Raw genomic sequence first — 24,369 nt, 5'->3', positions numbered from 1 at the left:
AACAGAACAAAAGGTACAGACATACAGAACCAAGGGTATGCAAGGTCATTAAACTGACTCTTCCAAAGATAACTTCAGCTCAGTCATGGACACCATGCATACCACTCTGTGGTCTCTTGATAAAAAGTCTTGGTCAAACTTACTTTGACCATAAGGTACATCTAGTATTCACTGTGAAACCACTCACATCACACCAGCAAAAGCATGACATATTTTCTGTGACACTGATGCACTTGCACACTTGTTATCATGCTCTTGTACATCCTACTAGCAGGTACAGAACTGCATGGTCTAAAAACAAGTCTTCAGTTGCTGTTATCAGCTGTCAGGCTATTGTGATGTTCATTAATCATCCAAGCTGGCAACAGAAACAGACACTACCTTCTCTCTACAGCTGCTGCTTTTCAGCTTGCCCCAAAGATAAGTGGTGATAATACTGGCAGAATGGAAACAAAAGGAGCAAAGGCAAGGCAACCCAGTAACATTCCAGTGGTTCCACTGGTTTTGTTTTGCAAGCCACCTGGATCTCCCCCACCTACAGTTACCATCTAATCTATCTACAAGTACTCTTAGGAAGAGTTCCTCAATAGATCATGCATCCCCAGGGTACAAAGAATCATCTAATTCCACATTCCAGTCTCAATCTGGGTAAGTTATTTAGGCTTATAAACACTTACTGCAAATGTGTGAATTGCAACATTAATAAACTACATTAAAAACAAACCCCCAAAAAAATCACACAGAAGCCTAGAAACCTCTAGGACTGGTCTCCAACAGTACTTCTAAAATCACTGTTATTAAAAAAACACAACAGAACATAGGCATGTATGTATCTCTACTGTCCAAAGAGATTGATATAAATATTGTTCTTGAAGCTGGCAGATCTTTTGCTAGAGTGACTAGCATGTTGATTTTGTGACCTGTGTTTATGCAACCCAATCTGAAAGTTTAACTCATAATACAGCATGGAAATGGAGACTTATACAAAAGGAATGTGCACTGCCAGCAGTTCTCTCCCTAGAACTCCTTGTATTTGAGAACACATTAAGCATTGCCAGTCAATGTTTAATAGTTGTGTGTAAGCAATTCAAAACACCTGATTTTCACAGGAAGCGCATAATTTTTCACATTACTACCCGATGATTGTGTTAATCTGTGTAAGAAAATACATGTAGCATGGCTGTCCTAATATAAGAAACAGCTTAAGAATGAACAGGCTACCGTTAATACAGTATCTGTCAAAGTTAAGTAACTACAGGCTGCATTTTTATCCACAAACAGTAATTGCTGGCTTTAGCAGGAAGCTTTTCCTTCCAATCTAACAGAAGAATTATAATTCTATTTAATGTAGTTTAATCTTGCTACATTTCAAAGCTCACACTGCTATTAGTATTAAAAACAAATATAAGTAAAAAGTATACTTTACTCAGCATAAAGAACGCTCATACACAATCTTAGTAGAAAGTTCAAAAAACAAACTTAACAGGTTTGCAGCTATTTTTAACAGGGTGAGGATTTGTCCGAACTTACAGTAAGATTCCAGTTGATCTGCGGTATTCTTGTGTGAAGGTTTAGACTGAACATAAGCAACAGAACTCCAGTAACCACCAATGCACTACAGCTCACAAACTCGAAGAAATAAAGGCCTTCGCAAGGGGAGCATTCCATGATGGTCTCTATACAGATGAAAGCAATCAGTGCCAAAACCTAGGAAGAAAAACAAGTGGAAAAAATATAAATAGATTTCCACATTTTGAAAATAGCCACAAGTATTCATGAAATTTCCATTGGGAACATGATCAGTTTACACTCAGGAATGTGTAATTTTAGTTTATAACAGGGCACTGTCTAAAGAGCAAAAACAAAAGCAAACTAATGCAAGACTTTCTTGCTATCTCCAGCTCAACAAAGTATATTTTAGCCAAATTACAAGGAGTCTAACATCAAGATGACAGAGACACCCAGAAAGGCAAGAAACCCCTTCAGGCCATTGGTTTAATATGCAAACGGCACCTGGAACATTTTATTTCATTTTTCACTCATGATATGCTATTCCAAAGCTTGAAGGTGAAATGCATTTGTCTGTTGGGCCAACCACAAGCTCAGTTATATAGTATTAATACAGTGTGATGCCCTTTTCATGCTTTTTATCATCAATATGCTATATTTCATATAAAAACATATTTTGTCATTCACTTATTAGTAAGTTAATAAAACAAGCAGCTAATAGATGAAGCAGAAACTCCTGGTGCTGCAAACACATACATCTAACTGGGTAATGCTTAGTCACACTGAATTCAGAAGGTATATTGATAGAGTTAACACGAATAAACTTTGTCTTGCAAAAGCCTGCAATCTACTATTTAAGATCAAACAGTAAAACTCACTATACTTTAAAAAAACTGCCCAATGGACAAAACTAATGTATTTAAAAATCACACACCAATATTAGCTACTACTTATACCCACACAGAGTATACAACTTAAACATTTATGTCTAAGTTTCAAATTGATTCCTCTTTAAATATAACTGGTAAGAGAAAACCAGTTGCTTTGGTGGGGGGGTTGTTTGTTTTGTTGTGGTTTTTTTTTGTTTGGTTTTTTTTTATTTACTTGTTTTGGTTTGTTTGCCTTTTTTTATTTTCAGTAGCAAGCAAGGAAGGACTTGAGTGTTTTGCTTTGGTTTTCAAGACAACCCCCACCCACCCACTTACATTTTTCAGAAAGAATTCACTTTTTTGCTCTGCAGCAAAATTCTAATGAGATCATAGTAAGTCACTTCAATCTAAGCACAAAGAACTCTGGAGACAGCATCCTCAGAGCTAAATATTCCATAACATGAAAGTTTTGCACAAACAAAACGTAAGTTTAAGAGATTGGCAGAAGCCACAGTACAAATCAATCTCTGCTAAATTCTTCTTTGCCAATTTCAATAATGTTTTGCAATACAATTTCTTCCAGCACTTTTTATGCTTCATCCATTGATCTGTCTGTCTCCTACAACAAAACCAGTAAATTGAAGAAAAAGGATTTTGACAGAAATTTCCATTTTTGTTACTAACGTCAGCAGTAATTCTAAGTAAGGACAACATCTTGCATGCTTTGTTTGCCACATAATTCAGAATTCAGTAGCTAATTTAAGTTTATAAATTGGTTAAAACAAAGCAAAACACTTTTAATCAAAAAACTCGTGCTTGAGTAAAAAGTCTCTCACAGTTCACTTAGTACACGCTCTTTAAAAAAGCACATGCTGTACTAATTTTTGCCAGCTAACAGAGCAGGCCAATTCACAGCAAACAAATTTTGAATGGATACCGAGTGATTAAACACTTCAGATTTTATCTTTGACACTGATTAGTTTTGGAAAAAAAAGAAAGAAAGAATACGCAGTGAAACAGAACATTCAGAAAATCATCATCGCAGTCAAACTGTGATTTCAGCAATCACAGACAAAAAAAAAGTACCGTCCAGAACACAGCTTCATTTTACAGTATTAGCATGTAATGAAGTCCACCTTTTCTGTGAACACAAGCCTCATAACAGAAAATTACACTGAATTTAAAAAGAAAAAACCCACAAACCACCAACCTAAAAAAATCTTAGCCATTTCAAGCAGGTTCAATATCAAGTATTAACACTAAATGTTAGCTGGCAAAACTAACTTTTAGATGTTCCAACATAATAAAGTCTCCATGTTATTGCCACTATTTGATACAATATGACACTTCTAAAATTTTTTCCTTTTAAAACTAATAGTTCTGCAATATTCTCTAGAAATGCTGTAGTACAAGACCAAACAATATTAGGTTCATTTTCTAAAAATATTAACAGCTCTGAATTGTGCCACAAACATCAGGCTGAAGGACCCCAAAATTCTGGCATACCAGTCATTATGCTGGGCAACTGCTACTTGGCATATGAAGTCTCTATTGCTTTGCTGATGAAAATCTTACACTGGCTCTTCTCCATACCAGACAGCATTGCTTCTTCGAGGCTAACTTACCCATCCTAGAAGTCAAAGCTCAAAAAAGATGAAAGAGTCTCTTGGATACAGCATTAGAAATAAATTACGTCCTGAAGAGGCACTTGAAGAAATGAACTAATCATCACATTACTTGTATATTCCCAAACCCAGAATTAATAACTAATAATCCCCAGAGCAATTCTACCTTAAAATTTCATTTTATCCCTTAAGAAATTACAAAAGACATTTACCTGTGACACACCCTTATAAGAAAGTGTTAGTTGTATACACTTAGGTTTGACTTAACCTAAACAATTTCAAATGCAAGTGAAGTTGAAGACATACCATCAGTTTATGTAACAGCAGTATATGGTGGTGTGGGTTATGGCAGCCCAAGTCTATTGATACGTTTATCAGAAATGTTAGAAGAAAACCTCAATTGCTTCAGCTTATGATGGAGATTCTGACCACAAAGCAGAGGCCATGTTTTGGAAACATGCACCATAACTAACTGTTAATAGTAGTATTATCATCACAGAGTGGATTGGGACACCTGAACACTTGTTGGTTGGGACACAGGGAAAAAGAGAATATCCCCATGCATGCAATTTATAATACTTTTGTACTTCAAGCAAGATTCCAACTAAATGTGTTACCCTTTTTCTTGCAATAAAAATGTGCTTAACCTTTCTCGAAGATTATCCAACCTACCAGTGCTACAGATAATACCTTCCTGTTAACTGCACATGATGTCTCACGTTGAATGATACGACAAAAATAAAATCCAAATTAATCACATCACAAAAAGCTATCCACCCACAGAAACTTCTGTTTTCATAAACACAATAAAATTCTCAGTCTTTAATAAGAAAAATTTTCTCTTTGAAACATCATGGTAATATTGTCCTCCTACACATTTAGAAACTTGCCAGAAGCATCCTCCCAGTTAACTGCAAGCAATGTGATTCTTCTATAAAAACACACTAGTACTGCTTTCACTGGCCACTCTACTCAGAATAACCTAATTTTGTTTCTAATAAGGAAGTGAACTACTCTGAACACATGAAGTGAAAGCAGAATACATTATAGAATCAAACCCATGACTTAGACAGCTACATTACTTGCGCGTTGTGTAAATGCTCCAGCATGAGCCAAAGCAGCTAGCCAAAGGCCACTGTTCATCCAGTGATCAAGTTCATTTTAAAAAAAAATGTTAACATTGTAAGAAAAATGCTTCATTTTCTCTGCTTTTCTAAATATATGAAATAGTTAATTTTCGAGACACACCATAGTGAATTAATACAATTTTGCCACCCAGGCTACCACTTGACTGACATGGCCATAAAGCAGACTAATGTGATTGTAAGCATGCGCCCAGAGCACCCCACTGCAAACTGCAGGCAGGCCAAAAGTCAGTCTTGGTCTCAGCTACCCCAGCTTATTTTCTGAGGGACTTCAGTTCAGGTTTAGCACTAATCATTTTCTCCTGTTCTCTCACAGAGCTCTAAATAGAATGAAAATATCTTATTTCTAACCTATGTTTATCTCCATTGCCTGTCTACTGCCCATCACTGCCTACTGAATTAGCTCTTCTACAAGCAGCTCAGAGTTTACCAAGGCCCAAAGACCTCAAAAGCCACTGCTCCAGAGCTTCCTACGCTCTTCCCTCTACCACACATCCAAGGTAAAATTGGTGCCTTGCATACCATGTTGGCCATACACACTCTTGGGAAGAGAAAGGAAGGACAAAGACCTTCCAGGCCTCCTGGAAAGCCTCCATGCTCCATCCACACACCATTTGAGGTTGCAGAGACTCCCACTGCCCCAGGTGACTAAGATGCAAAGCTGCAGCAGAGAAAAACCCTCTCTCCCCAACTGCTGAAGCTTTGCTCTTGCTTTGTAACACAAGTCACCAACACTACCCTCAGAAAACCAGGAGACAGGATCTATCTAGGCCTGCATCTGCCTCCCATGACTGCAGTTACAGGACTAGCTAAAAAGAAACAAAAAAAACCAGCATCGTGTGGGAGCACAGGTCTCAGCCAACAAAATGCACGCTGCTGCCATTTGTCCAACGCAAGACGCAATCCTCACTTTCAAGTCATACCTCTTCTCATAGTTTAGGGTGATGAATTTTGACAGGTTTTTCCAAAAGGAGAAGTTTCAAGGTTGGTTTACTGAGGAAAAGTGAGAAGTTGCGTGTGGTGGAGATCTCCGCTTACATTAATTACTCCTCTCTCCCACAAATGACACAGCAACAGCTTTCTTGGGCAGAGTCAATAGAGAAAGTTTCCTCTGATGGATGGAACAAACCTTTTCATCTGTTTTTCTCTCCACCAAGTACTTTGAAGAGTTTTTCTATTCTACCCTAACTCCTCCAATGCCTTAAGATTTATGTTACTCTTACTACTATCTCTCTTTAACAGTTGCTTTTGGTTTCCCTTCTACTCTTCTTGAAGTAAGTACATTGGATATTGCACTAATAAGCAACTTTGTCATGATGGAAACATCTGCTTATTCTACTGGATGCTTAGGTCCACGCAGAGGCATCCTAGGCTACCTGCAGTAGCATCTTGAACAAAGGAGATGCAAGAGCTTGGTCAACAAAGCAGGATCAACAAGAATGAGCTTCAGGGTAAGCTGAGAAAAGGTCAGGGTCCGCCCAGACTTGCAGCCCACTGTGACGGAGCAAACCTCCCCCTGCCCTTCATTCCTCATCTCCCACCACCACATAATGCAAAGGCAGAAGAAAAAAAATCTCCAAGCAGAGGATTAAGTATGAGATGGATTTCCCAATAATGATTTGTTGTGCTTTTTGCCTTGAATAAACTGGCAAACTGTTATCCAGTTTTATTGTTTGGGACTTTTAGGACTGCTAAGATAACTCACATACAGTGAAAGCCTATTGCACTTCTATTAAACAGCACTGAACCCCGACATAAAGGCTTCATTCAGAGTGAAGCAGCCCCTCACTGGAAGGGGATGAAGCGACCACAATTTAGGGCCACTTAATTCCTGAAAGAGCACCTCTATACTGTGATCCAATGTCCTTTAATTTAGCCACATTCGCCTCCATGTTATTGTATTCATCTCAACTTTCCTGTAAATTTCCCTGGATAAGGGCCCTTAATGAAGAAATCATCTGCCTTAGGGCTATGTAACTGGCTTATATTTACATCACTTTCTTGGCAACACAGGCACGTCAGACATAAAACACTATTTCCCCAAAATGGAGAAAATGTGCTATGACAGGCACCAATGCTGAAATAGAGCTTTTAGGAGGTTGCTAATGGTGTATTTTTCCTGTCAGAACATGTTGTGTTTTATTTTTGAAGAAAATAATCAAAAAACTTTGCACTAAATACAAAAGAGACAGTACTGCAATGAAAACAAAGTAAAAAATGAGTTTTCCTGTTTATCTAAAACATTACCACAGAAAGCCTTATTGTGTGGTTCAATGACATAATTACGCATGATTTTCAAAAAACCACAAAATGGTCAGCATTTTTTCTGCCTGCAAAATACCCACAGAATTTCAGTAAGAATGTCACACTACCAAGACATTTTTTACATCCAGACTGTTTAAATTAATGGTACAGCAGAATACATATGGCACAAAACCTAGAAGAAATGAATTGCTTTTACACCACTTAATATATCTGAAGACATTAAACTTTCTTGAATTAAAATCTAGATTTATTGTTCTCATTTACTTGGCCCGGCAGTCCCAACTTAATGTATGAAACCAAGTGGGTCTCATTCCTTGCAAAGCACATGCATTTCCCACATCTAAAACAGCTGGCACAGATATGAATGTTTGGGATCATATGGCTTAAACACAGTCCTGCTTCTCCAGCAGGAAACCATCTTTTACCCTAAGCAGAAGAAAGACTGATTTCCTGCCTGTTCCTAGTCTGCATCCTTAAGACTAAAAGAAATGTTCTTAACTCTAGTAATTGGACTGCAAGGAGCCTTAAATCACAAATGAGTGTTAAACTTCTCGTACAAGATAGAAAATTTAGGAAAATGACACATACCAGAAAGGGAAGCTTAAGAAGCATCAGTGATTCAGCACCCTGGATAAACTAAATTGAGCTCTAATGGCACAAAATACGACACTGAACAAATCCAGAGAAACCCAGTCAGACCTCCAAATTCAACTCTCATTTTGTTTTGGTGGTGACAACAGAAATAATAGCAAAATATTTAAATTTCAGATCTTCATTGCACCACTACGGTTTTACATGTAGCTGCAAACCTTAAGTTTTCATTACTACTTAGTTCACTTTTGGATATAACATGGTAAGACTTCAGCACATTAAATATTGTTAAATCTTTATTAAATCAGCTGATCTTTTGCCACCTCCAGCAGTTTTCTATAATCCTTGAAAGACTCAGCTACTGCCGACTTCCCTTTCTCAACTTAGGCAAAAGACCAGTTCTAAATACAGAACATATTTCTGAGGCCAGAAACATTTTGATGGCGTATTATGAGAAAGGGTCATATTTACCAATGAGGGTAATCAACACCCTAAGTTAACAACAGAATGATAGTTGTTTTGAAACACTAAGTACATTAAAACTAACACTTATTCTGAAAAAAAAAATTAACTGGACTGAAAAGACAAGATTGACAACTGGCTAAAATAGAAAGGCATAAATTTTAAGAGTGAACTTAATCATAGAGCCTAGAATGAAAAAAAGCTGCAGACATGAAATAGTGATTTATTCCCTGCTAACTATGCATTAGTATCTAAGTGTTTTGCTTAGTGCTTGGACACACCTATACAGCAAGCATTCTTATCTGCTAGATAAATGCAAAACCAACTCCAGCTCAAATACTATTAAACAAATAGTAATTTACAGTACAGAAATATTTTATTTTGGGGTTTTTTCTAAAAGAAAAACCAGAGTTCTTCCTGTTACTGCTAAATTTTTATATTTTTTTTTCACATTTCATTTATATTGTCCTCAGAGTAAATCCATTTTAGCATTTGAAGGAATAATTGAACCCGCAGACAGCTGTGAAGCCCTGGTTTGCACAACTCCCACGCGCTCATTCTGGAGGTGTCAGTGACCAGACCTACGCCACGCTGCTCCAGACAAGGTAGCCTCCTGCTACAGCATCAGATACAGACGTGGCCACCACCTCCTCCCCCATCTCCCCCCAAGAGCAGGGTCGCTGCCCAGGTGGCCCCTCACACCAGTGTCTCCTGGCACTAGGGGTGCACCCTGCTGGGACTGGAAGAGTCACCTTGCGACCAGTGCACTCAGCCCTGTCACCATCGGTATCTTGCCCACTGTTATTTTGGCACCTGTAAAAAGTTGCTTATCCCTACTTCACATGACCTTGCAGACCTGACTGCAAATTTTTCTTATTTACTCGCACCCAACCAAAACACAAACATCTTCCTAACAAAAGAAAACCAAAACAGAACTCACAAACAAACAAGCAAAACAAAAATCACTCAGATTCAGGTATATTTCAGGTTTTATCCAACCAAGCAGATGACCAAAAGAACCACTGAACAGAATCTGAAGCCAAGGCACATTGCAAGGAGGTATTTGTTTCGGACACATTTCCTCAAGAAACCCGATATTCAAACACACCTTCCAGATTAGACTAAAAAGGAATGTAACATGCCACCTGTCCTATAAACAAAAGTCCATCAATAGTTTTGTAGCAACTCCATCCCATGGGAACATTCATTTGAAGATCATACAGGGAGCCACGCTCTAAACAAAGGCAAACAAAACATGCCAAATGTAACTAGTTTCTCCCACCAATTTCTTTCCACAGGAACCTGTGCCTCCAGTCCCCAGAAACTACAGTTCATGTGTGTCATAATTTAAAATATTTTTGAAAGCACCGGGTCCTGCAAGACAACGAACGAAATTCCAACACACTAAGTTACACATTTCTAACTTTCCCATTTATAAGATGTATTAATCACTTAATTCCTATGCAACCCAGCAAAATTAACAACTCAAAGGGAAAGGCTTATTCTGTACCTATAGTACACTGAATTGTGCCAATGGCTTCAGTGAGTGGGCCTAAAACAGTAAATTATAGGAAGTAGGGTTTTTTCCCCCCCTTTTCACCATATTGAATATTTGAAGCTTATTTTTCCCAATCATTGTCTCATACTCATTTTGACAGACATCTGCAAGCATAGCTTTTTATAACCACTTCTCTCTCTCCCCCCAACATCACAAGCTAGTCTCTCTAATAATACTGCCTGGTGCAAGAGATCGCAGGTTCCTCAGGGGCAGCTGCTACTCACAAAGGTGAAATTCTCTCAACAGCCACCTCAACAAGCCTCAGCATACCATGCCTACGCCAGAGGAGCAGAGGGACACACCACAAAGCAAAGGGAACGTCCTGCCAACTAACCACTGCAATACGTCCACATCAGACTTCAGAATAGCGCTCTGGAGTGCTGGTAAAAACCATAATTAAATCCCATACATAACAGAAAAGTGGAAATTCTTAAACAGTAAAACTACTCAACTAAGTTTCTCCAAGTCCAATTTAATCACAATTTAACTAGCATTTGCATATCATGTTTAGACAGGCTAAGTAAAAATAGGTCAGAAAAATATCACACATTTCTTCAGTGCTGCACTAACTATAATTCTGTATACATTGAGTCCTCTGCATCTCCCTCAGCCACTGCCAGCTGCACATAGTGGGAGCAGAAAGGGCGGGGGGAGGAGGGAATCAAGTATTTTTCTATTAGTCTCATTTGCTGTTAGTCCTACTCATGCAGGCTTTACTACAATAGCAACACAGAGTGAAAACTGAGCACAGGAGACAAAATGGGGGGAAAAAAGTCTAGCTTAACAGCAGAGTTCAAGAAAGTTTGGTAATCCTTACTTTCAGTCACCAAGGCAGGGGAAGATGCAACTTGGCTTCCTTAAAATTAGTTGTTAATTCTTGCTTGTCTTAAAAACTAATTTAATAGTTAGTGTCACTAGTTTTGTATCAGCATTTATTAGCTTGTTAATAAAAACTGCACAGGATGCTCAAGCAAGCATGTCCAGGAGAGGTACCTCTCACTACATTGTCCAGCTTCCCATCCCCAGTCTTCCAGCAAGGGCACAGTACCCTCTCCAGTCCATCTCCTAGTATTTTCTTTTAAGACAAGCTGTAAGAACTCATAACTTCTATCTTTGCTATATAACAAATGCATAAATAGTTATCCTGTTTTTGTCTTCAGGCTGCACGCGCATATTCTGTATGGTACGTACACACATGCTCTCTGCTGGCACACAACAAGTTACTGAGATTGTGTTTGTATGATTTTTAAACAAAGTTAAAAAAATTTTGGCTATTGCTTCACTTACAAGAATTCTCTACTCAGCTCTTAAAAGAGAGAAAAATCAACACACTTGACCTGGCTTCATGTTCCCATTCATATTCACAGGCCAACCTGTGTTGGAAACCTGGCTAGTCAAAACAATATTAAAACACACTACTGTAAATCTGTAACAAACAGTAGGATAAATTAATTGCATTTGAGAAGCAAAGGTGTACTCATAAAATTTGTCAAGTATTTGATCTGTGCAGCCTCCTGTTTAACTAGCCTGTTAGGCTATTTAAAAAAAAGTGAAAGTTCTATTTTAAGACTATGAAAATCAGTCTGCATCCTTTAAAACCCCATTTAATCCCAATTATGAGTAAACATCAAACATCCCACAAATACTAAAACAAGAAAGGAATTTTAATGAGAAAATAAATCAAAAACTTAAAGTAGTCCTAAAGAATCCATTAAAGTTTTTTGGGTTTGTTTTTGTTTAAAGGAAATGGTGCAAAATGTCCTTGCAATCCCAAGGTTCCCAAGATTGCAATCTGAAGGCCCCCTTAGATGCCATGCCTTAAAAGGCAAAAAGAGTCTAGACATAATGGTAAAACAGAACATTAAGAAAATAGATGTAGGCCAGAGCATTAAAGAGCACTGCCAGCTGTACTGGGGAATGCATGAAACCTTCAAGCCCATCTTGATGTTTAGACTGTCTTAGAAGCGTTATACAGCGGTATCTCATCCAAAGCAGAAAAGAGCCCACAAACTTTCCTTGCATATCTGCAAATCCACCTACTTGTGATTTTATAACTCAGGAACAGATCTGCCTAAAGACTGCAAACAAACTTGGCACACTGCAAACAGAGGACTATGAAATGTTGTTAACAACACAAAAGCCCTAAGACTCTGGCAACAATGCCTTTGCCTTCTCAGTCACGATTCTTACTGTACTGTCACCATGAACCAAACATGCTGACCCTCCCAAAGACTTCCAACACTATCCTCTAATTTTGGCAGAGCACTTTTTCCAGAATGCTTTAAAAATGTTACTGATATCATATAAAATTAAAAGATTCCCATGATTAAAAAAAGGTTTCATCTACATTAGATAAAAAGTGTCTAAGCATTAAATGCAACAATTAGTTTCTTTTAGAAGAGTATATGACCAAAAAACTCACTAATTTATTCACAATATTCAAGTAGCAGTATCAGTTCCTACCATGAAAATTTCCTAAGATGACTTACTGAAGGTTATTAGCCTTGTAGAACTCAGGTATTGCATAATATTCATAAATGTGCCTGTTGTTTTCTTGCATGAACATTTCAGTTTAAAATGTACAGAAGTACAGAAAATTACTAATATGGAAATGCTTGTAGTTGATTCATAAAATAATTTCACAAAAAAAAGTTGCCAGAACTGTTATGAGTAGTGCTATATCACTGGCAGCTTTACAGCATTTGAAAACAATGTTTAGCTTAAGTGAAAGTTACAGCAGAAGTATCACCATATGCAACTCCAGATCTAAGCACAGGACGTATTTCTACATACCAGGCACATGGTGGTTGTGCTTTTAAGCTGTACTGTAATGAAGGGAACTGTAACAACCAAGTTCAGCTCACTTGCACGCTGAACACTTTATGAATGAACATACAGTCTAAAGAAAATTTTAAAAAGTGTCTTGAACAAGACATTATTCAAGCATCAACACCTGAATATCAAGTTACATATTAAAAAAGTTAACTGCAGACACTGCTGAAGACACTTGTTTGGGTAAAAATGCATATTCTAAAACAAGCTAAGGCATTAAATACCAGAGCCTTAATTACAATAATTAAATACAATAATGAAATGTGATACTCATAGTTCTCAATTTGAACACAGTGAGATTAAAATATTAAAAGTTACTCTGCTTACCTGAAACCACATTTCAGGCATTATGCCGTTCCAGTAACACAGTGCAGCATGAGTACAGATTTCATCTTGGACATCTACTAAATAAAACTACACTTGAGACATGTCACTATAAAGAATGCATTACTTCACAGAATCCCAGGTTGGAAGGGACCTCAGGGATCATCTAGTCCAACCTTTCTGGGAAGAGCAGAGTCTGGACAAGACGGCCCAGCACCCTGTCCAGACGACTCCTGAAAGCATCCAATGGGGCTGAGTCAACCACTTCCCTGGGGAGGTTATTCCAATGGTGACTGTCCTCACTGTGAAAAATTTCCCTCTGGTGTCCAGTCGGAATCTCCCCAAGAGCAACTTGTGTCCATTCCCCCTTGTCCTCTCCATGTGACTCCTTGTAAAAAGGGAGTCTCCATCTTCTTTGTAGCTACCCTTAAGTACTGGTACACGGTGATGAGATCCCCTCTGAGCCTCCTTTTCTCAAGGCTGAACAAACCCAGCTCTCCCAGCCTATCCTCATCTGGCAGGCTTCCCAGTCCTTTGATCATCCTGGTGGCCCTTCTCTGGACCCCTTCCAGCCTGTCCACATCCTTTTTGTATAGTGGGGACCAGAACTGTACACAGTACTCCAGGTGTGGCCTGACAAGCACTGAGTAGAGTGGGATAATGACTATCTCTGCTGGTGATGCCCTTTTTGATGCAGTTATGTACTACATGGGCTTCTCAGTTTGGGAACTGCTATGCCAGCTCTAAGACCCCTTTGCTCACACCCAGTAATATTTTTGACCCATCTCTCCCCTGCTCAAAGTTGTATGTTCTTATACATATTCTACGTCAGGTTGGTGTTATCCAGCTTTTGTTTTCCTCCTCCCATATTCTGAACAGTTGATAGTACAAGTTCCAGAGAAACCTAAACATTACCTCCATGTTTTGGAAGCAACTCACTACATAGATCATCTGAGAATTAGTTGACTTTTTTATTAAATCAGATTATTTTTTTCTTTTTTAATCCAGCTCTAATTTAGAAGTAGCAACCACCACCACTACAGAGTAACAGCAGTTGACACTGTTGCCTATTCGTGGTGCATCTAGTCCCCTCTGTATACAAAATTTCAGTACAAAATTATTTGTTGAGTTCTAGAAGGCAGGTATTTCTGAAATGCAATTTTGAGCACAGGATGATGACTATCAAAGAGTGTGCAAGTTGATTTGACAAAATGATGCATTAATTCACATCAGAAATAGACTCCTATACTAGTTATGTTACAAGAAAAACCCCATCTCTTAAATTTCTAGTCCTTCTCCTTGTCTTCTTATCTCAAGATGATAATTAAATCACTACAGAGGCTTGTCAACAAAAGACATTACCAGAAAAATTACAAGAAAAGAAGGTAGCTTTCCAAATAATAAGAATACCATTAGAACTACATTTCTTAGTGTAGCATCTACAATTAGTAAGGTGTATCTTTTACTATTACACTGGTTCACAATGGGAGGGAAAAAAGCACACTTATTGCAGAGATTATAGAAATTTCTTCTGAAAGCAGAATTTAAAACTATCCACCATCTTAAGAGAGAAATCTGTAGCAAGAACTTGGAGTTTACTGACAGCAGGACATCAGCCCATGGCCAGACAGTAGTTAAGAGACACCATGAAAGAGACCAAAACCCGTTCACCTTTCTGTGGGAAGACAATCACACTCTTGTCTTTAGTTGCATACAGAAACAATCATAACCAAAGCTAAACACAGTTATCATTCTTCCCTTTATGGTAAATGCCAGTATTAAAATATCACCACACAGCAATGAAGATCTACATTTAAAGGGAAATCTTTCCAAAGAGAAATCAAGAGTTTTAGAGAAGACACTGAAGAGACATGGTTTACCTAAAGAGGATTTGTAAGCATGTGTGTATTACAAATTTGATCCTTTTAATACAATACTGCAACAGTCTTTTTCTAAGACCAAATGCCAAAGATCACCAGTATCCGCTGTCATACTTAACATCATCTGAACGAGCAGCTACAAATACCACTGAGAATCAAAGCTCAATATACAACACAGAAAGTCACAAGGATTTCTTACGTAAATGCACATTTGTTGTTTGGAAATCATATGAGAATAAAAGATGTAAGATACAGTGAATCACTGAATGATTATAAATTACCAACGCAATCCTAGGACGTAACAGGAAAGAGATGTCCAGCCGAGGCTTGCAAAGTGACATGTACACACTGGTAAACACACTTGAAAGGTTACCTACTTGTCAGGTTGTGCCTACTGAGAAACAACTACCTCAGGTAGACAGTGGTGTAAGGGAGGGCTGCTGGACAGTCCCAAGACCAGAGAGCCCCTCTTATGACCAGAGTCCAAAACAATTTTGTCTTGCCTTGTGCAGCAAGATGAAGGCTGTCTGACTGCAGACAGCTGTTTTGAAGTGCACAAAGAAGTGAGAAGTAGTAATGGAAAGTGGCAATGTTAACACAAGAACAAATGGCTATGAGTTTGCTAGAATTAAGTTCATACCAGAAATGAGGAAGTTTTCTATACCTCTGAAGGGCAGAACAAATGAAAAAAGCTAACTTCAAGGTGAAACTACCACTTATAGAAAAACCATCAGGGGCACAGGGCTGTCTGTGACACCGAAGTTGCCTCAGAAGGCTCAGATCTCCTGCAGTGCCCTGCTTCTCATCAAGACCACTGAATGCTTTATGTCAGGACTGATGTCCTGACCACCATGGAATGACCTTATCATACAGAGAACGTCCTCTACTGACCTCTATTAGGTACAGTCTAATTTTCTGTAGCTTAGTTAACACTCCATTTACATAAAACCAAACTTTACAACAACTAATGTGCAAGAAATCTCAATTTATTCACATTGCGTTCAGTAGCCAAATGGTAACTTCTGTGATTTACAGAATGACAACTGCCTGTAAAGCACCTGGCTCCCTGCTCTGACAACCCATAAACGAAGCAGATCAGGAATCACCCTGCTGTGCAGCTGCACAGGGGTACTGCAGAAAGACTCAGGGAGAAAGGAGTGGGGATGAGTCAGACATGCCATAAGATGCAACACCCCGGACTGGGGTGGGAGGTCCAGGACTCCATCTAATCCTCCCCTCCAGAAGTGATCAGAATGAGATGCTGAGCTGAAGGCACAAGGTGGCAGCAATAATTAAATATGAGATTACTGAACACCTCATAACAGTTTTCAACTGGATTCTAATAGTTAGCAATTAGCTTACTCCTTGGAACATAAATGTTATTACTCTAATTTTTTAATATAATTAACAATGAGAATGCTCAATAGCTTATCACCCGTGTAGGTGTGTATTACAGGCTTTTTGAATTTTTTTCTTCACTGCAATAGGTCCTGATAGCAAAGAATTTTACTGTAGTCTTGACCTTAACCAATTTCTGGATCTAGAAATGTATAATGACAGTAAGCCACAAAACAACTTTTTCCAAGATTCAGCTACTCTCCACCAATGATGATGGAGCTTTTTTATACTGAAAATTGTGAACATATGACCTGCTATTCCCACCAGATTTCACTTAGCTCAAAAGCTTGCCTCCACTGACGGGCAATAGCATATGCTATAGAGAACAAGACAAGAGCAAGCATGCAGTGATACTTCCCAGTACACTCATCAGCAACTTGTAGCTTGGAGACCTCCCAAGCAGAAGTATTATCTTCTTGAAAAGTATTCTTGTAGCATTTGGAACAGACACATGAAGAAAAGTCTAGGGCTGTCCAAGCCACAGAGGCCATCACTAACCACCACAAATGCCATCCTCTTTTAAGCTAGCACATGATAAGGGTTTTCTGACACTTGGTACTTCCATCAGAAGGTTGCTCTGTGATCTTACTGCTCCAGTTAAACCATTCCTAACTACTCCCAGTGTCACAAGAACCAGCCAGGCACAATTTTTCATATCAATTGTGCCAACTGTTAAAGGTGATATATGTTACTATAAATCAAATGCCTGTGAAAACCTGGCAGGATCCCAGTGAGAACAAATGAGGCTCCCAACAGGATCCTGCCTGGTTTCCTCGTAACTCACCTGGTGGCCTGATGAACAGCCCACCCCGAACTACTATTCCCAAAGAAACTGAGAAGCAGACAACAGGTAGTCATGATTCACCATGGGAATTTCAGTGGGAAATATATATATCTACGCCCAACTTTAACAATAGTAAGATCCTTGAAGGTGCAGAATTATAACAATCAAGGAAAAATAGTAATGCATTTAAGAAAAGCTGAATGGGAAAATAAAGTGAGGGGGGGAAAAAAGCAGGCAACCTCGTCTAAAATGAAACAATTTCCAGCAAAGTGGTAGCACCTGCTAACCAGCCTCTTTCGGATGACAGCAGTGGGTCCCTCCTGATTCCTCACATAGTAAACACCCTTCTTCAGCAAGAACACTCAGAAGGAGAGACTCTTACGAAAATCAAAGGAATGGGGAAGAAGTACTGAAATGAAACAAATCATTTTATGATCTCCATAGGAAAGTTTTCCAGGGATGTCTGCCTGATTCTCGTACAATAATCTCCATGGGAAGTATTAAAGCCCCCAAAAGCATGAGAAATGTTAAACCATGCCAGAGAGTAATGAAAATAAACTCTAAAGAGCTTTTCTGCTCTGGTCTCCAAGGACAGCTATCTAATCCCTCACATCTGCCGTATGGCAAGGTACTGCTCCATCTAAATGCTGGAAAGTCAGCTAAGACAGTTTAGTTTCCACCTAGAATTCAACTTCTCCAAAGGAAAAGCATTTCTTTGGTTAGTACACAAGTGTACTGGCTTTTCCCTGACTTCCATTTTGAGTTCAAACGCTCATTTTAAAAGAAAAAAGTCACAAAACCAAATATGAGAGTTCCATACTGCTTTGTCTCCCCATCCCCCCAATTCACTTCCCTTCACACCTTTTACTTCCCACCTGCCTGATGGCACCCGATCAGGTGCCTCAGCTGCCCCAGGAGCCCCGAAAACTCCTTTCCTGATGTGCTCCAACACATACCAACTTCCTTCAAGCTGCTTCTTTAACAGATGCTTAAAGCTCCAGTCTCAGCTACAGCAGATATTTCCTCACAGATCCAAATAAACACACACGCAACTATTTCAGCAGAACAATAAGACACAGGCAAAAAAAGCTACTTTCTGAAAAAGCTTACCTGCCTAACAATAAAGCTTTCAAAAAGAGGAAAATCAGTTCAATACTAAGATGTTCCACAGGGGTTCTTTTTATTACTTCCTTGCTATTCTTCATATTGAATATTACTGACCATTAGCAGGCAGCCGTATGCACTACGTAATTGTTCAACTTAGCATTGAATATTAATAAGAAGCCCTAAATAGTAAAACACAGTTTTCTTAGTTTGCATACCCAATTTAAAATTAACAAAGAAACATAACACTATTCAACTTTTCTGGGAGTTGGGGGAAGGAAAGCCAAAATAAGGCTCAGAAATAAGCTGCACAATACTATACATGAATCATTATCATAACCTATTATGTCAGTGTCCCTTTAAAGGACACTTAGGACATATTTCCTTGAAATATTAATAAATATGCATTAAAACTATTCTCCCCTCTAGCAACACTTAAATTACTCCACATGCCTAAAACGTCATACTGGTTTCCATCTTGTTAAAAGTCCTGTAACAATATCTGAATCAATAAAGTCAATTCTACAACAAAATAATAAAGCCCTACAGTCACCTGGGTAGCCCTACAGTCACACACACACACACCCTTCCCTGTTCCTCCTGCTTTTGACAGTCAAAAATGGGCATTTGGAAGCAGAGCCATTTAAGCCGCAATGCCCAACAGTGAGCCTTCACAGACAGCACAACCAACTAATTTGCACAAAGTCCTTCAAACTGAAGATTAAAATAAACAGCAGCATTTGTCTTGAGCTGATACTTTTGCCTGCCAATCATAATATATGTATTTTTAAGACAAATCCTGATACTAAATGAAGCACATGCATTGTTATCTTTCCTGCAACATTCTTTTCACTAGAATATATTTAGCGACCTGTCTTCCTTTTTTTCTTAACTTTTCTTGGGTGCAATAAAGGGAGTTCCTCTTCCTTTCTAAAAGCTAGAGTGCTATACTATGAACTTTGTTACATTTTAGTTCCTACCGTATTTTGTTAAGTTTTTATTAAACATCATAATAATTACACTCGGCAAATAAGCAAATTAAGTGCACTATGGAACGTGTTCTCATTTTTTTTCTTTTCCAAAACTGCCCAGTTTTCCACTGGTTTGCAAAATTCAGTTGACTGCTCTACCAGTCATTACCACGAATTAGATAGAGCTTCTTCTGAGTACAGTTGTGCAGAAACTAAACATGTCAAGATGGTACATAGGCTTCCACCCTATACATATGGGTATTTCTTGTTAACTTCTGACCCACTGCATCCATTCACTCCATAGGAACTATGCGCAATAGCTCAGATCACACTTACAGAAGAGGCACAAAGCATTACTCAGTTCCCCTGAAGATACTAATCTGCACGTATACGTCTTCCTAATGATGTACTGTAAGTACTGATGTCTTTGTTTTGTTCAACAGACAAGAAAACTCCCTTATCAGTCACTCCAGCACAGCATGGTTTTTTCCCCCCATCTTTCCTTACAAGACTTAAAAATTTGAGAGATGTACTTCATGTACCTTCGGAACTTGTTCCAAGCAAATCAGAGTTTAATAACAAAGGATTAATTTACTCATGATCAGTAATCACTCATTTTAATTACAAGCTTTTAATGTGACTTGCCACAGTTATTAGTGTACTACAGAAAGGATCAGCAGTAGGAACAGAAACAAAATTCTCGAGGGCAGATTATTTCAGCGCATTAGGAAGCACCACCCCAGGATTTCCACCACACGGACAGTTTTTAACAGCTCAAAGTCAGGTAGATGTTGCACAGTGATGACAGATTCTTTGGCTTCAGTCCTGAAAACACATAATGCAAATACAGCTATTCCCTGATGTTACACTACTCAGGTAACACGTTCATTGCTACCACTTGCAGACCACAGATTCCGCTCTACACTGAAGAGATGAGAAGAAAACAAATAGCACTTCCAAAATCCTGGATTTTACTGGGTATTTGTAAAAAATTACCTAGATTCATCACCACAGTCCTTTATGAACTTGTGTCACTGTTGAACTTAGGATACTTTTAATGTATTTTACACGAAGCCTGTACCTGCAAGCTTTGTCTTGTACTAACCAGCAGCAGTTTTAAATGCTGAAGTTATATATAGATGAAATACTAAAATGTTCCTCTCATCATGGCCCTCAAAGAGCTCAACCATTTTAAGGGAAAACAATTTGTAATACCCTGTAAGAAACTACTTTAAAATTTCAAACTTAATGCCATTTGCATAAAACACCTATTGTAAAGTATCCTGAAAAATACATTTGTTGATTTAAAAAACTTTAACATCGAAGTGACTTTGAAAGTAGATCAAATGAAAACAAACATCAGCATCAACAGAAAAACTGACAAAAGGCTTAGGTGTTACTACACGTTTAGCTGCTCTGGTGCTCCAAAACTTGCACAAACTCCGTCTAACTAAACCGTTTAGCTGTTCAAAGTACATGAACAAATACAGCTAATTATATCTAATTCAGAACTGGAAACCGTGGTTTGGGGTTAGGGTTTTTTTTGTTTGTTTTCTCCAGGGTTTCGTTTCTTTTACTCTGGGCACTTAAGGGAACTTCAGCCCGTTATCGGCAAGGCGTAAGCAAATACTCCGCAGGCGCCCAAGTCGGCCCCGGGGACAACCCGCAGCTCCTCACCTGGAAGCTGCAGGCAGCGCCCACCCGCGGCGCGGCTCGGGGGGGCGCAGGAGCACCCCGCGGGCAGGACCGGGCGCCGGCACCGGGCAGGGCTCGCCCCCGGCACCGGGCGGGACCCCGGCCCATCTAACCCCCCCCAACGGCCGGGGCCCTCCCGGTGCGTGCCCCCAGCAACGGCCACGCCGCTCCCCGGCACGTCCATCAAAGGGAAAGAACGTTTAATGGTTCAACTGAAGAATTTACGCGCTGAGAAACTGCCTTTTTATTTTTAGCCTATACAAACCCCGTAGTGCAGAGTGTTTCCAATACCCCCGCCGCGTTCTAAGGGCACGGGCAGGCCCTAGCACGCACGCCGAGGTAAAACCTTTTCTTAAGACGAACCGGCGCGGCCGAGCACCCCTGCGGGACCCACCGTACCGGAGGCCTCGCCCGGGCCGCCTCCCGCGGCGAGCGGAAGCCGCCCCACCTGAGGGGAGCGGGCCCGGGCGCACCTCGAGCCCCGGAATCCAGCGGCGTCTCCTCGGCCCACCGGGGAGGGCGGCTCGCCCCGCTCCGGGCCCGACCGCGCCGCCACGGCTCCTCGCACCCCGCGGAGGCGGCCGCGCGAACGCCGCGCCCCGTGACACGGCGCTCCCGGGCCGGCTGCGGCGGCTCCCGGCCCGCCACGGGCTGCCCGGCCGCCCGAAATGGAGGACGATTGGGCCGCCGCCAGGCGCCGCGCCCGCAGGTACGCACCTCGCCGCCGGGCCGGCAGGGCGGGGGGCGGGGGCTGCGGCTGCCTTTCCCCGGTACCGGGGGAAGGAGTCCGCCGGGGGGCTCTCCCGAGCGCGGGCGGCCGTGGGCCCGCTCCCCTCCGGCAGTACCTACCACCTCAGCCAGCTTGAGCCTGCCGAAGGTGCCCCGCAGGTAGTCCAGGTCGCAGCGAAGGCCGCCCAGCCCGCGGCGCTGGCTGACGGGCTCCGTGGTGGGCTGGTAGGGACTGCTGGCCCCCGAGATCATGGAGGTGCTGGACGCCTCGCCGTCGAAGCCCTCGAGATCATCGCCGTTCCTCATGGTGCCGTCAGTACCGGTGCCGGTGCCGCGCGCTGCGGAGGGGCTGGCTGGCCGCGGAGCTCCGGCCCGAGCCGCGCTCCTCAGCTAGCGGAGCGCCGGCTGCATGGCTGTCCCCGGCCCCCTCAGGCGGAGCGGCGCGGGCAGAGCGAAGGCAGCATGGTGCGGTGCGGTGCGGTGCGGTGCGGAGCTGCGCCCCGGCCCGGCGGCCCCGGCCCCCGGAGGATGAGGAGGAGAGAGCGAGCGGCGGCGCGCGGGCAGCCCTCAGCACCGCTCCCCGCGCTCCGCGCCCCGCCGCTGGGGGGCGCCCTCGCCCCGCGAGGGCTGCCGGCGGCCGCCGCGCCCGGGCCGGGCTGTAGCTGGAACGAGACCGCCGGGGCTCCCTCAGCCCCCTCGGCGGCACGGCCACCCCCCGGCTCGCTCCCCTCCCTCGGTCCCGGCGGGGCAGCTCCGCTCCGGCCGGGGACTCCGCCGCCGCCGCTCCTCCCCCTGCGCTCAGCGGAAAGGGAGGAGAGAGCCCGCCCCGGAGGGCGCGCCGCGGCCGGGCGGTGCCTCCACCGGCCCGCGGCCGCCCGCCCCGCCCCCGCGGCCGGCACCTGCCCCCGGCCGCGTCCCCGCCCCCGGCCCGCCTGCCCGCCCGCCCCCCCGCAGCCCCGGGGCCGCCCGGGCAGGGGAGAGGAGGGCAGCCCCCGGCCCCCGCCCCCCGGCCGGCGCCGCGCCTCGCCCGGGGCGGGCGGGGGGCGGCCGCGGCCGCCGGGTCACCTTGCTGGGCGGCAGCGGTGGGAGGGCGCGGCTGCTGGCTCGACACTGCAGACGGCGTTAGCGGGCCGCGGCGCTGAAGGGTTTTTGGCTTTGGGTTTTTAAAATGCGTTCATGTTGATGCTGACGCCGAGACAATCACTGCTGCTGGCTTTCTAAACTGTGTTCGTAACTCGGGGTAATCCTCCGAGGTGCACAAAGCAGTTCACGCTGCTCGGAGTTACACTGCCAAGCCATCACAACACTGTACCTGCAGCAGTCCCAATACTAGAAACCATCAGGGTATTCTCCGTGGGTATTACAAACATTTTAAGGGGTAATTTTAAACGGTGAAGTCTTCCGGGGAAATAGTTAATTTTTACAGGCTCTGAATCACTTTTTGGAGACGTTTTCTTTTGCTGTGCCACCATAAATAAGGAGAAATGGCAACATAATCTGTCAAACACAGGTGTATCAAATGCAGCTGAAGTTTTTTTTTTAACATGGAGAGAGACAGACGGACTGCTGTGTACCACAGACCAAGCTGAAACTCAAGGTGTTCAGTGTTGCATCACCCTGTGATCTGCTATCTTTGTCGCCCAGGTGCCTAGCCTTGTTCTTGTCATTGCACTCTACAGCTTCCTCTTCTTTCACATTACTAGTACAGGGCTTTCATGCGTATTAATTCTTCTAGCATCTTCCTCTGGCCTCCAAGAGTCTTTCTTACTGCTACAGTTTTATTTTCCATTAATACTGTGGGTTATCAACCTTGTGATTTCCCTTCCAGTTATCTTCGTGTTTTGCTTAATGTGTCCCTTTCAGTTCTCTTGAACCCCCGTTAATTCTCCTTCTAGAGGGTTCTGCCCAGTACCACGTGATTTTTAATTTCAAGAGATTTTTCTTCTCTTCTCTGGCCTCTGTATAAACAGCCCCCAAGAAGTAGGGCCAAGGAGACACACTCAGAGAGCACAACAGGAACTCTGGGTGGAGAAAGAGCCGGGGTTTTTATCTACCATCAACAGTCATTGCGCTGTTAACTGGAGACATTGTTGACAGCGTGTGGCCAACAGAAGCCTTTTCATGGCTTCTCTGCAACACCCTGGTGCTGGGGGAGGCTAATATTCTCAAACAAGATGAAGAGTTAGGGGACATGCTTAAGAAACAAAACCATTGCCCTCTGGTGAAGGGCAAATGGAGGAAAAGGAAAAAAAAATAAAAACATGAGCAGCACGTGGGGAAGGATGGAAACTGTTGCTTGGGTCATGTGAAACTAGCTGAACAATGCAAACAAATCATAAATGTAAGGGGAAAACCCTGCATTGGCACACAGCTGGCCATGATGGACTAATAGGTTTTTACAGTCTCTTATTTCAGCTCTTGTATAACTCCAGGGAAATCAGAAGTCTCACAAAGCTTCTTTTCTTGCAGGAAATACCACCGGTAGGTGGTTGCCACTTTCGAGAGCTTCTCTGGATTCTTTTTAACTTAAGGCTCCACAGCTGCTTCAGGAGCACAGGATTTCCACATTTACCTACAGAGACATATAACATTTGTTTTGAGTGACTGCTCTGGCAGTAACAAGAACAT

At 42.0% G+C, this 24,369-nt stretch overlaps 1 protein-coding gene across 1 annotated transcript in view; it reads right to left on the bottom strand.

The window, feature by feature from the left end:
- Nucleotides 1-22,565, bottom strand: part of CMTM4 (CKLF like MARVEL transmembrane domain containing 4) — a 42,072-nt gene extending 19,507 nt beyond the window's left edge. Inside the window, exons 1-2 of the mRNA XM_064459603.1 lie at nt 21,862-22,565; nt 1,531-1,707 (exon numbers count right to left, since the gene is read on the bottom strand). Of these exons, the coding sequence (XP_064315673.1) occupies nt 1,531-1,707; nt 21,862-22,047 (363 nt within the window). The 5' untranslated portion in view covers nt 22,048-22,565. The remainder of the gene's footprint in view (nt 1-1,530; nt 1,708-21,861) is intronic.
- Nucleotides 22,566-24,369: the final 1,804 nt, after the last annotated feature.

The sequence above is a fragment of the Phalacrocorax carbo genome, chromosome 8 (assembly GCF_963921805.1).
Source record: "Phalacrocorax carbo chromosome 8, bPhaCar2.1, whole genome shotgun sequence".
Lineage (NCBI taxonomy): Eukaryota > Metazoa > Chordata > Aves > Suliformes > Phalacrocoracidae > Phalacrocorax > Phalacrocorax carbo.
Note: the sequence above shows the minus strand (reverse complement) of the source record. Positions and strands in the feature narration are given on the sequence as shown.